The sequence below is a fragment of the Zerene cesonia genome, chromosome 20, assembly GCF_012273895.1.
Source record: "Zerene cesonia ecotype Mississippi chromosome 20, Zerene_cesonia_1.1, whole genome shotgun sequence".
Taxonomy (NCBI): Eukaryota; Metazoa; Arthropoda; class Insecta; order Lepidoptera; family Pieridae; genus Zerene; species Zerene cesonia.
The window spans coordinates 9,107,781-9,118,382 of NC_052121.1; the positions used below are offsets into that span (position 1 = coordinate 9,107,781).

At 32.9% G+C, this 10,602-nt stretch overlaps 1 protein-coding gene across 4 annotated transcripts in view; it reads right to left on the reverse strand.

Annotated features, from left to right (window-relative positions):
* Positions 1 to 10,602, reverse strand: part of LOC119834762 — a 307,955-nt gene that overhangs the window by 110,597 nt on the left and 186,756 nt on the right. For all 4 annotated transcript variants that reach the window (XM_038359236.1, XM_038359235.1, XM_038359238.1 and 1 more), the window contains one exon: positions 7,681 to 7,817. In XM_038359236.1, coding sequence (XP_038215164.1) covers positions 7,681 to 7,817 — 137 coding nt within the window. The remainder of the gene's footprint in view (positions 1 to 7,680; positions 7,818 to 10,602) is intronic.

A 10,602-nucleotide genomic window follows, 5' to 3' on the forward strand; every position in this document is an offset into this window, starting at 1 on the left:
TTGTGAATTATGTCTATATTCTTGATTTCTCTGAAATATTTTTGTGCTTGCCTATATAATATTAAATAATCCATTTTTACAAATCTATATGTACCTATCTACATAATCTTAACATATTTAAATTACGTGTTATGTTTGTCCGCGATGGACTTCTAAACTAGATGTCCATTTAGATGTACATCGCGGTCGATTTAAATAAGATTTGTACACTATGTGCAGTTTGATCCAACTTAAAAGATGGCATAGCTTATATTATTTCAATTACGATAAGATAACTTGTAGTAAACTAAACTTACCTTAAAACATAATGAATAATATTTAACACTGAATGAAACTATTAAGATGATATTTTTCACAAATGTTAATGAAGCTAAGCTACAAATGAATGCTGACTAAATGGGGGAGCACAAAAATAAACCTGTCGTAAAGTTTGTCCCATTTGTTAATACTAAATTATTAAATGAATGTACTTAAACATTCAACTAATTATAACCAACTGTGTATAAGACTTGTACAATTTATGGTTATTGATTTAAAGATCTCTGAAATGAGATAACAGATAAAAAAATCGTTTATTCACTTTATAGACCCGTACAAAACTGGAAAAAAAAAACTGAGTAAATTTTACTTATAAACTTTGTATGATTTATTGGGTACGAAATGCTATATATCTATTGATTTAGAGCTAGTTTCATAGCGTGGTAGCAAGCTTGTATTAAATTTCCCCCATACTTCCATACAAAATATAACTGAAATTTACTCGTTCATGCGACGTTCAAGATGACGGTTTGAGGTGTCAATTTAAGGAGCGAAATAAAAACAAGGGGTCTTATAAATCTTAGTGTCGGTTTACAAATAAAACAGCCAAGGGTGAGACGTCATTATTGCGACGGATCGGATTGCAATAACAAGTTAATTTTATTGTCCAATTACATAAAATACAATTTAGAGAAGCTAGTCTGAGATGTTAACAGTTTTGTTTTGCTTTTTAACAAAATTTTTATGTTTACAGATTATATAAACAATATTAAAAAGAATTAGAGGCAAGATTTTAATTAATAATTTAGCTATATAATTGGAACAATTTTATACCGATATTTATCCATTTTATTTTGTTATGTCTAAGAATTCAATCAATAAAAGGCTTTAATTTTTAGTTTTATAGCATTGAAATGCTTTATAAATGAGAAATTTTTGAAAGAATAGAAAAAAATTGATCACGGGGCAGGATTCGAACCTGCGTATCTTGCCTAACCGTAGCAACGCCTAGCCTCTCGGCCACCCGTGATCCTGCCACAGTAATCGAATTTCTTCTACTCTTTCGGTTTCATGTGCCTAAGGGGCACCCCACGCCATCTATTGAGATGATTAAGAACCATCACAACCAATACGAAACATTATTTCAATGATTACAATATTGTATCGATGGAACGCGGCCTTTGTTAAATTTAATTTTTAGTTTTATAGCATTGAAATGCTTTATAAATGAGAAATTTTTGAAAGAATAGAAAAAATTTCAATCAATCACTTCGCAGCGCCTCATTACCGTACAGTTTCGGTTTTTAATTATCGCCGACACGAAATCAAAGTGAATTTTCATTTTCAAGTATTATATTCCACCCTGAAGGGTGTCGAAGTGGGGTGGTATCGGATGTCTTATTATTTTTACTTGAGTGCGTAGAACGGAGTGCGATGGAATCCTGTCAGCTTGACAGCTGTTTGTGTTTTTTTTTTTTCAATCCCGCCAAGACGAAGGAAACTCTATTTGAGTATTGGAATGACGTACTATTTCTGTGTGTTTGAATGTTTTAACTATTTATTCTTGAATTTTTTGCAAACGACCGATTTTAGTAGATTTTTTTGGTCAGTTTTTTGTTCATTTCTTAAATTAGCTATGATTTATTGGTCCAAAACATAAAGCATAAGTAGGAGCCAGTTTTCAAAGAGTGAGATATTCTATTACGTTTTATTAAAATAAGTAAAACTAACAATCCTGACATTCGTTACATCTTAGATCCTATAAACCTACATCAAAATAAAGCAATATGAAGCAACATAATACAAAAATACCTCACAATATCGGTTCAGTAACCATGAACTTAAGCTTCGAATCCTGGTCTAATCCTAACTTGTCTATTTTGGGCGCACCCCCGATCGTAAAACATAAATATTAACCGGCATGCGTAAAAGAATTTAATTGTAGCTCTTATTGTAATGACAATAGTGCATGTTTTCCTGTGATTTGTTTGTGACTAAGACAATGGGATTTACAGGAGTGAATCGATAGTATGGAACATTGTACGTAGTTCGACATTCATACGAGGTTATTAAAGATTATATAAGTAGCAATGAAAAATGATAAAACAGTGAATGATAATAATAACGTATTGTTTATTTAAGAACAAAGACTTAAACTATTGGATATACAGTGGTCCAACCCGGCTTTATTGCATCTTTCTAATGGAGAAAGAATTTTTTGAATCGATCGAGTAGTTTTGTGTGTAAACATTACAAACATTAGTTTAGATTCCGAGGCCTCAAATTAAAGTTAATAACTTCAGCGTGATTGTAATAAATAGTTATTATGGTCGGTTACATTATAGATAAATAAGTTAATTGACTCATAAACAAAAGTATAAGGTTCAATTCCGATTAAGGTTACAAAATAACCTATAATATAATTTTTAATAGTCGTTCTGGCGAAGTACAGAAGGCTTATCATTTAAAGAAAATCGATCAATGAAATAAAAGTAAAACGCATCTCCTCTGAACTTTGACTATAAAGTAATAAGAGAGATCTAGTTATAATCTAAATCCCTCCCTTTTCCAATCGGAACAAACATACAAAAATCTGCCATCGCACAATTACTCAGAGCACGACGCTATTAAAAAAAAACAAGAAACCGATAAAAGAAACACTTTATCATCGCGTTACGGCTGCCATACAAAGGGAGTTCCCCAGGGAACCGAACCCGGGCCTACCGCACTGTACGTGATCGCCTTACTGATTACGCATTTTTGTTTACGGCCTACGGAACTGCGTGTCGCGGTCGTTGAACTGTGTAAAAGGAGTAGTGTAATCGATACAAATTAGTATAGAAAATATATATATAAAAAAAAAAATATAATATATATATATATATGATTAATTTTAGCTTGAGTACAACAACTCAAACCCAAATACCACATTAAATTATCTTATTTTTGAGAGGGAAATAGGTTAATATAAAAAATAAGTAGGTAGGGTGTAAGATAGGATATAAGATAGGGTTGACATAAATGGTCGTGGACGATTTCTCGAAGAGTTCCCACGACCTCGACTAACGTGGTGAGACGGAACACAGTGGAGTTTAGTCGGTAGGTCTACTGCCTATGGCATATAGGCAGTAGGAGTCCGATATAACCCGCGGTCTTTCCCCGAAGGCCGTGGGTATGCATGAGCAAAAAAAAAAGGTTGACATAAATAAGAAAATAATAATTTACTAATACGATTTTTTTATAATTGATATAGTGTTTAATTATGGTTTTTAATGTCTTCCTACCAACTACATATTTAATCAATACATTTACTAAAACAAAAAATAAACTAAAGCTTTTATTGAGAATAAAACAGCAGAACAATCAAAACATAGATCCCATATCTGTCGGACCGCGAAATCGCTATATACCAATGAAGGATTTTGACGAATTTATTTCACGAAACTACCCGCCAGATGTCGCTTCCCAACGGATTGACAGACTCCATTCCAATTCACAGTTCACTGATAATATTTATATTAAGTACGTCGTTGTTCGAAGTTCAAAGGAGTTTATATAAAAAAGGTTGAACAATTTTCAGTCTGAGGGCTTTTGTCTATGGTTGAGCACGATTTAATATTATTTGAAGTGGGCACATCTGTGACGTATTTCACGTTCTTTTAATGTATGTTTTTGTATCTTTAGTGCATTCTTTGTACCGTTTAGCGTTATAGTTCTTGACATTATCACTACTCAGGAGAGAACGAAACGTCTATTCAGAAATTCAATTTTTTTAACCGATTTTAAACGCGATAGTATATTCATTAATGTTTTAAGATGAGACTTTGTAACATGTTTAATTCCTTACTAGCTGCGCCCCGCGGTTTCACTCGCGTAAGTTCGTGTCCCGTAGGAATAACGGGATAAAAAGTTGCCTGTATGTTAATCCAGTTGTCCACCTGTCCACGTACCAAATATCATTGCAATCGCTTCAGTAGTTTTTGCGTGAAAGAGCAATAAACACACACACATCCTTACAAACTTTCGCATTTATAATATTAGTAGGATAGTAGGATAGGATATTCTTTAAGACGAAATGTTAATTTTGTAAAATTTGTGAACACAGGTTATGTCAAACTCTGCCTAATAAGTATGACGTTTGTTTTAGAGATAATAAACTTGTTTATATAAATATACATGCTATGTATGCGCCTGTAAGTTTTTGTTACATTGATGTATCTACAATTTTGTTAAATTAAAGATAATGTAAGCAAACGTTGGTAAAAAAAACGTTATATTTTATGTAAATTATTATTCTTGAATTCGGACAATTAAGTTCGTCAAAGTAAAATATTAGTAATTTATAAGTTTTAATAATTTTGTCCATGAGTAAAACGAGAGATATTTTTTGCTTTGACGAACTTAATTGTCCGAATTCAGGAATAATAAGTTATTCGGGAAAGCGTAATATGAATTTTAGAAAATTATGAGTTTAAATGAAAATATAATACCTTCACGACACAGTTGGATTTCTTATTTTGAAAAACTTAAAGGTACCTATGCTAATAACTATTCCATTATAACCTATACATTATAACTTAATAAAGATTCTAGAAGCATCTCACTCTCCACACAAAGCTATAGATAGAAAGCAAAGGCGTTCTAACCAACTTAAAACTTCTTTCCACTTGATGGAGTGCCCTTTAGCCTACTCAATGACGAATCACCATAAATTTCAACGGAAAAATCTATCCTCTCAGACCCCTTGAGAATTGGGTCAAATCTATAACGGTTAAATCCATGGAAGTTCAAATTTCGAACAGTTACGACCCATCGACCAATCGGACGCTTATCTGGAATCGGGATCCAATGATATGAAGGCGATTACGCGGGAACCGTAAATTTGATAATGGAACGCAACTTCGTTAATTACCGCGGGAAAGTATTTGGAATCGATGGAATCAATATTGAGTTTGAATTTGGAATCTTGGCTTTCGCTTTCTAGCAAATATTGAATATTGTTACTTATTTCCTGGTGTTATAAACGGATTTTATGAAAAAAATTTAATGGTGGTTTGATAAATGTATGTGGAGAAATGTGGGCAAGAATTTAAGAGAAAATAATATTAAATCGACTGTTTTGCTGTGTTTTGTATTTAAGACATTTGTGTTTTATAATAGCAAAAACTTTCGATGGCCAACATTTATCAACCAACTCTTCAATAAATGCATGCGTAATATTTTCATCATTCTATATTCAAGACTCTCGTAAAACTAGATCACCTGATATCACTAAAGTCAGTGTACTCCACTTGGTGTGACGTCATCAAGGACGCTTGTCAGGACAATGCTGATCTGACGGTTCATTGACCCCGTCTCAGTTTTATCCCCGTGTTCTATATCTTATCACTTAATACGCATTTAAAGGAGACCATCGTAAAGGCAATAAAATACATAGTAAGCGATGTATTAGTATGTGTAAGACAAGCCGTTTTTTGATTGAGTATGAAAAAAAAAAATTATGTCTTGCTAGACCGAGACATTTTTTTTTGTGCGTCCTTTCCGGGAAGCGAGCCCCTGACCCCGCGATTCTACGCTCACGCATTAACCACTGTACCAAGCTGGCGGTCATAAATACATATAAACGAGTTCAAATAGAGCGTCCTAATCACAGCCTGTTTTTAAATATTACGTATACACTCTGGATTAAAACCTCTTTGCTATTTTCTTTTAATCTCGCATTTCACATACGAAGATTCACTTGTAATGTTTTGTATTTCCTAAATACTCAATAGTCCCGTTAAAAGAAAGTGTTTTAAAATTTTTGTTACAATTTCCAAAATCGACGAATTATTATTGCCCTTATAAGAAAACCCCTGCATCATTGTAATTACACGTTCATAACATTCAAGTGTAAAATTAGCTACTCAATGTACAGACAGCAAAAAAACTTACCACTGCAGTCAAATGTGAGCACTCTTTACCGCTTTGTACCTTAGTTTGAGGGTTATTTAAGAGTGCAATGACCCCTCCATTGTCTAAAGTTAGTTCTAAAAGCTAGGTAGTTTAGTGTAAATGAAATATTTTCTTTTACAAATAATAGAAGACTTTACTGATGAACATTAGCAAACTTCTGTTTGTTTTTATGCGGGCAACTGAGCTGGTGGTTCGCCTGATGGTAAATCACCACCGCCCATGAACATTCGCAGAGGTTCAGACCTCTGAGAATGCGCTGCCCGCTTTTAAGGGATAAGGAAAGGATTGATGACTGGAAAGAAGGAATGGACTGGGAAGGGCTAGGAGAAGGCAGTAGGCCTCATAATTTTTTTTTAATTACAGAAATTACACAAAATTTTGCTCATCTGATCACAACGTTACTAGCTAAAATTCATGAGGTATTTATTCTGAGGATGTTCCATTTGATTTATTAAATTCAGGCTTACAAACATGGAAGATGGGAATTTCTTATCAATTTCTTTTAAATCCATCGTTTGTTACTTTATCTTTATTAAAAACTCAAACACAATTATAATGTTTACTTTATCTTTATTAAAAACTCAAACACAATTATAATGTTAAAATACTTAGTGATTCTCATGAAGATTTGATACGTTTAATTATTCTGTGATTACCGATTGTTTCCGAAGCATATTGCTTTTTACAAAAAACGAGAAAATGGCTACGTTATAATTTTTTACAAATAAAAACACATAATCAAAAAGGTGCATTAAAAAATACCTCTCCACGACATTATACTAGATAGATTCATCTATGACCTACTCCTGAATCGCTCATGGCTTATTTTATGATCACAAGCCTTCAGAATGTCCTAGGATATCAACCTCTTTACGAAGAAAAACTCAAAAGCCTAGTATCTACAAAGGGAATACCTAATTTAGGTTAGGTACGCATTTCATTTTAATATCAGCTTTGTGTACTAGCTTTTGCTAGAAGGTTCTATTTTACTGTAATAAAGACTGCGTAGTCCTATGTAGGTATAAATTGTACTCTGATAATATGTGGGTAGGTAATATTATTCTAGGTACTACGAGTATTATTACAAATTTCAAGATAATATTTTCATTTTTCAGTGGATGATATTTATATCATCCACTGAAATCGAATAAGCCTACAATACGTCGATTTTATAATCTCTTTTTGTGATATTATTAATGTGATTGTTTGTGTTATATCATTTGTATAATTCTAATACATTTGTAATTTCGCTTGGGCTTTAATAAATTAATAATTTATTACTCATCTTGCATAAAAACTATGTTCATTTAATCATACACTTTATGAACAAATCCTAAATGTTATTTAATTTGATTTCTACTTTCAGATCAATTAACGAAAACACATTACAGCTTTATCTTCCTTTCATTAAAATTATATATACACTCAATCGTCAACAAAAAATCATTAAGCCTCATCCACACTCACCTGACAATCTCGCGCTGCGCGGCGTGCAGCTTGCCCGCGAGTCGCGCCGCGTCCGCTTCGGCGGCGCGCGCTCGCGCCTCCCAGTCGCCGCGCGCACGACGCTCGCGCTCCGCATCGTTGCGCGCAGCTCCCTCGCGCTGGAATTATATTACATTGTTAGTATATTAAACATACTTCGAGTACCTTCAGTAATACGAACGAAATAATATGATATCAAGTCGTTTCTTATCTCAAACCAATCAAAGGTTCACAAATCAAATCCAATTATTGCATTGAATGAGTTGCGTTTTACACAGGTCTTAAATATTTGAAAGGGGTTTGTTTGCTATTTATCATACCTACAATATCAACATCAATCTATTTTAATTAAAAACAATGAATTTTTATTACATTTTATTTTTCTAGACTACATTAGCATTGGTGAAATATATTATTATTAATGTATAATTATGTACGATAACAACTTCACTCGCGATTCTTTCTATCAAACACTTTAAGATTCTATTAAACACTAGAGCTAGCAGTGTATACCTACTAAATAGAATGCGACTGGCATGTTTTGTCGCGATCCGATAAAAATCCAATTTCGCGACACACTTGCAGCGTCGACACCGTCGCGACACGTGTCGGCGTTTTGATCTGAACGCAATATATCGAGTGTGTAAATGTACGCATTTTATATTCAATCATTTAGTGTGTGGAGATGGTAAATCTGGTGTATGAGAACGAACGAAAAATAAATGCATCATGACTTATTAAATATTTATAAGAGCACATTTAGTAACAACAAATGACAAATTAAGTACGAACTATTATATTCAATATAGAGATTAAATTAGCATATAGCTATCATGAGTAATTATAAATTGTTATACTTATTTTAAGAGATAAGTTATACGATGAAATACTATACCAATTTTGTTGTAATCCAAAAGCATACAAAGAAATAACAAGATATTCCATTCTCACACAGAAACAGCATAAAATGAAACGCAGAAAGCGTGTAATCCCAAATATTAAGTTAACAGCCATTAAATGTACAATTATCATCCCGTTTAATGTCTTTAATTAATGGCTAAATAAACATTAACGGCGGGGTTTCGTAAACGCGGCGTACCTGTACCTTACTGAGATTTTATCACTGCTTTGGTTTAAGTTGTAAACTTTATGGAATTATTTATTTTACTAGTTTTATCTTTACATTGGATGAAATAGCGACTTTGATAGAATGGACCTTATGCCTCTCCAAATGTCCATGGGCGTTGGTGGCCCTTACCATCAGGCGTCCCACCAGCTCCATTGGCGACTGTGACATAATAAAAAAAGAAAAAAAGATCATTGAGTTAAATGCAGGAAAGCATTTCTTCGTAAAAGCTAAAATTTTAACATTGTTTTACGAACGATACGAACTATTTCCCAATAGAATTTATTGTTCTAATAAAAAACAAGGTATTGAAGCTTTTTCTCTTATTATATGTTGTAAAGAATAACAACGTTAATATTGAAACGATAGTCTTCCTATTCAAATTTATACAAAAAATGAGTTATCGAGGCATAGCCGTTCTCTTGTGCAAACTTCCAACCGCTTTATGTTTAATTTTCGAGTTATATGGTAGTTGAAATCACTTTCCACATAGTATTTTCTTGTGTTTGGTTTCACGCGAGTATTATACATTTAGAAATTAAAAACTTTTCAACGGATTTTAAATGCGATTTATTCATTATATTATTAACCCGACGTTTCGAACACTTTACAGCGAGCGTGGTCACGGGGAGACTGAGATGTTATATGTCTTGAAGGTCATACAAAAATTGTTGTTTGTGAACTACCTCCACCTATTTCTCCGCAGTTGGTATGTAATACTCCACATAATAGTCGGGTTAATAATATAATGAATAAATCGCGTTTAAAATCCGTTGAAAAGTTTTTAATTTCTAAATCACTTTCCACATTTCTACCTATATATATATCATTATAACTTTTATCTAAAACTTCACCGCTTTCAAATAGTTCTGATAATTATCAGAACTAAACCAAATTGAAATGTAACCACATGGAGGTACTGCCATTCAAATAAAACAGAATCATCGAAATCCATTCGAAATTTCCGAGGAAACAAACCCAAAAAAGTCCTGTGAAATTAAAAAACAGTTGAACGTTCACTAAATCAATCAGCTGATAAAGCTTGTAACTTGGTTTTAGATGTTCATCATCTAAAACCAAGTTACTATCGCATCTTGTGAAACTCTCCATTTTTAAACCACAACGTCTTATCCAAACCTGCCTTAAAGCTTAGTACAGCAAGAAGTTCCAAGCTGGAAGTTTGATGAAGTTTTAATTGAAAATTAGTCTTGGCCGTATCTTAGTTGCAGTTCATTTGGTCCACGGGTCTTGGGAAGATTTACTTTCTTAATGAAACCGCTGAGCAATGCCCGGGCGATAATTTAAAACCATTTGAATAAAAGGACGGTTTTATCATGGATATTGCTGGTAATATTTATTGCATACTTGGTATTTTAGCAATAATCGTCGAAATAACATTTACTTGTGTTTGATAATACGTGTTTTTATATATTTAAAAATCAATTTGTAACGAATTAAAATTTGATTTGATCATAATTTAATACGACGTTTCAACCACTTTACATGGTTCGTGGGCACGGAGAGATTGTTTCTCTGTGATGAGTAATAAAAATAACGAATAAAACGCGTTTAAAATCCGTTAAAAATACTTTGATTTTTATAAGAGTCAATATCTTAACGAGATTAAGTTTATAATCAGAGCCATCAACGATCTCATCGGATCTATATGATACTTGGAATAGCGATAGTTTATCATCTGGAATAGCATATACCTAGTCTTGCCATAAATATTGTAATAAAGAAAAAAGAAAATTGTTAACTGCAAATAACATTTATTA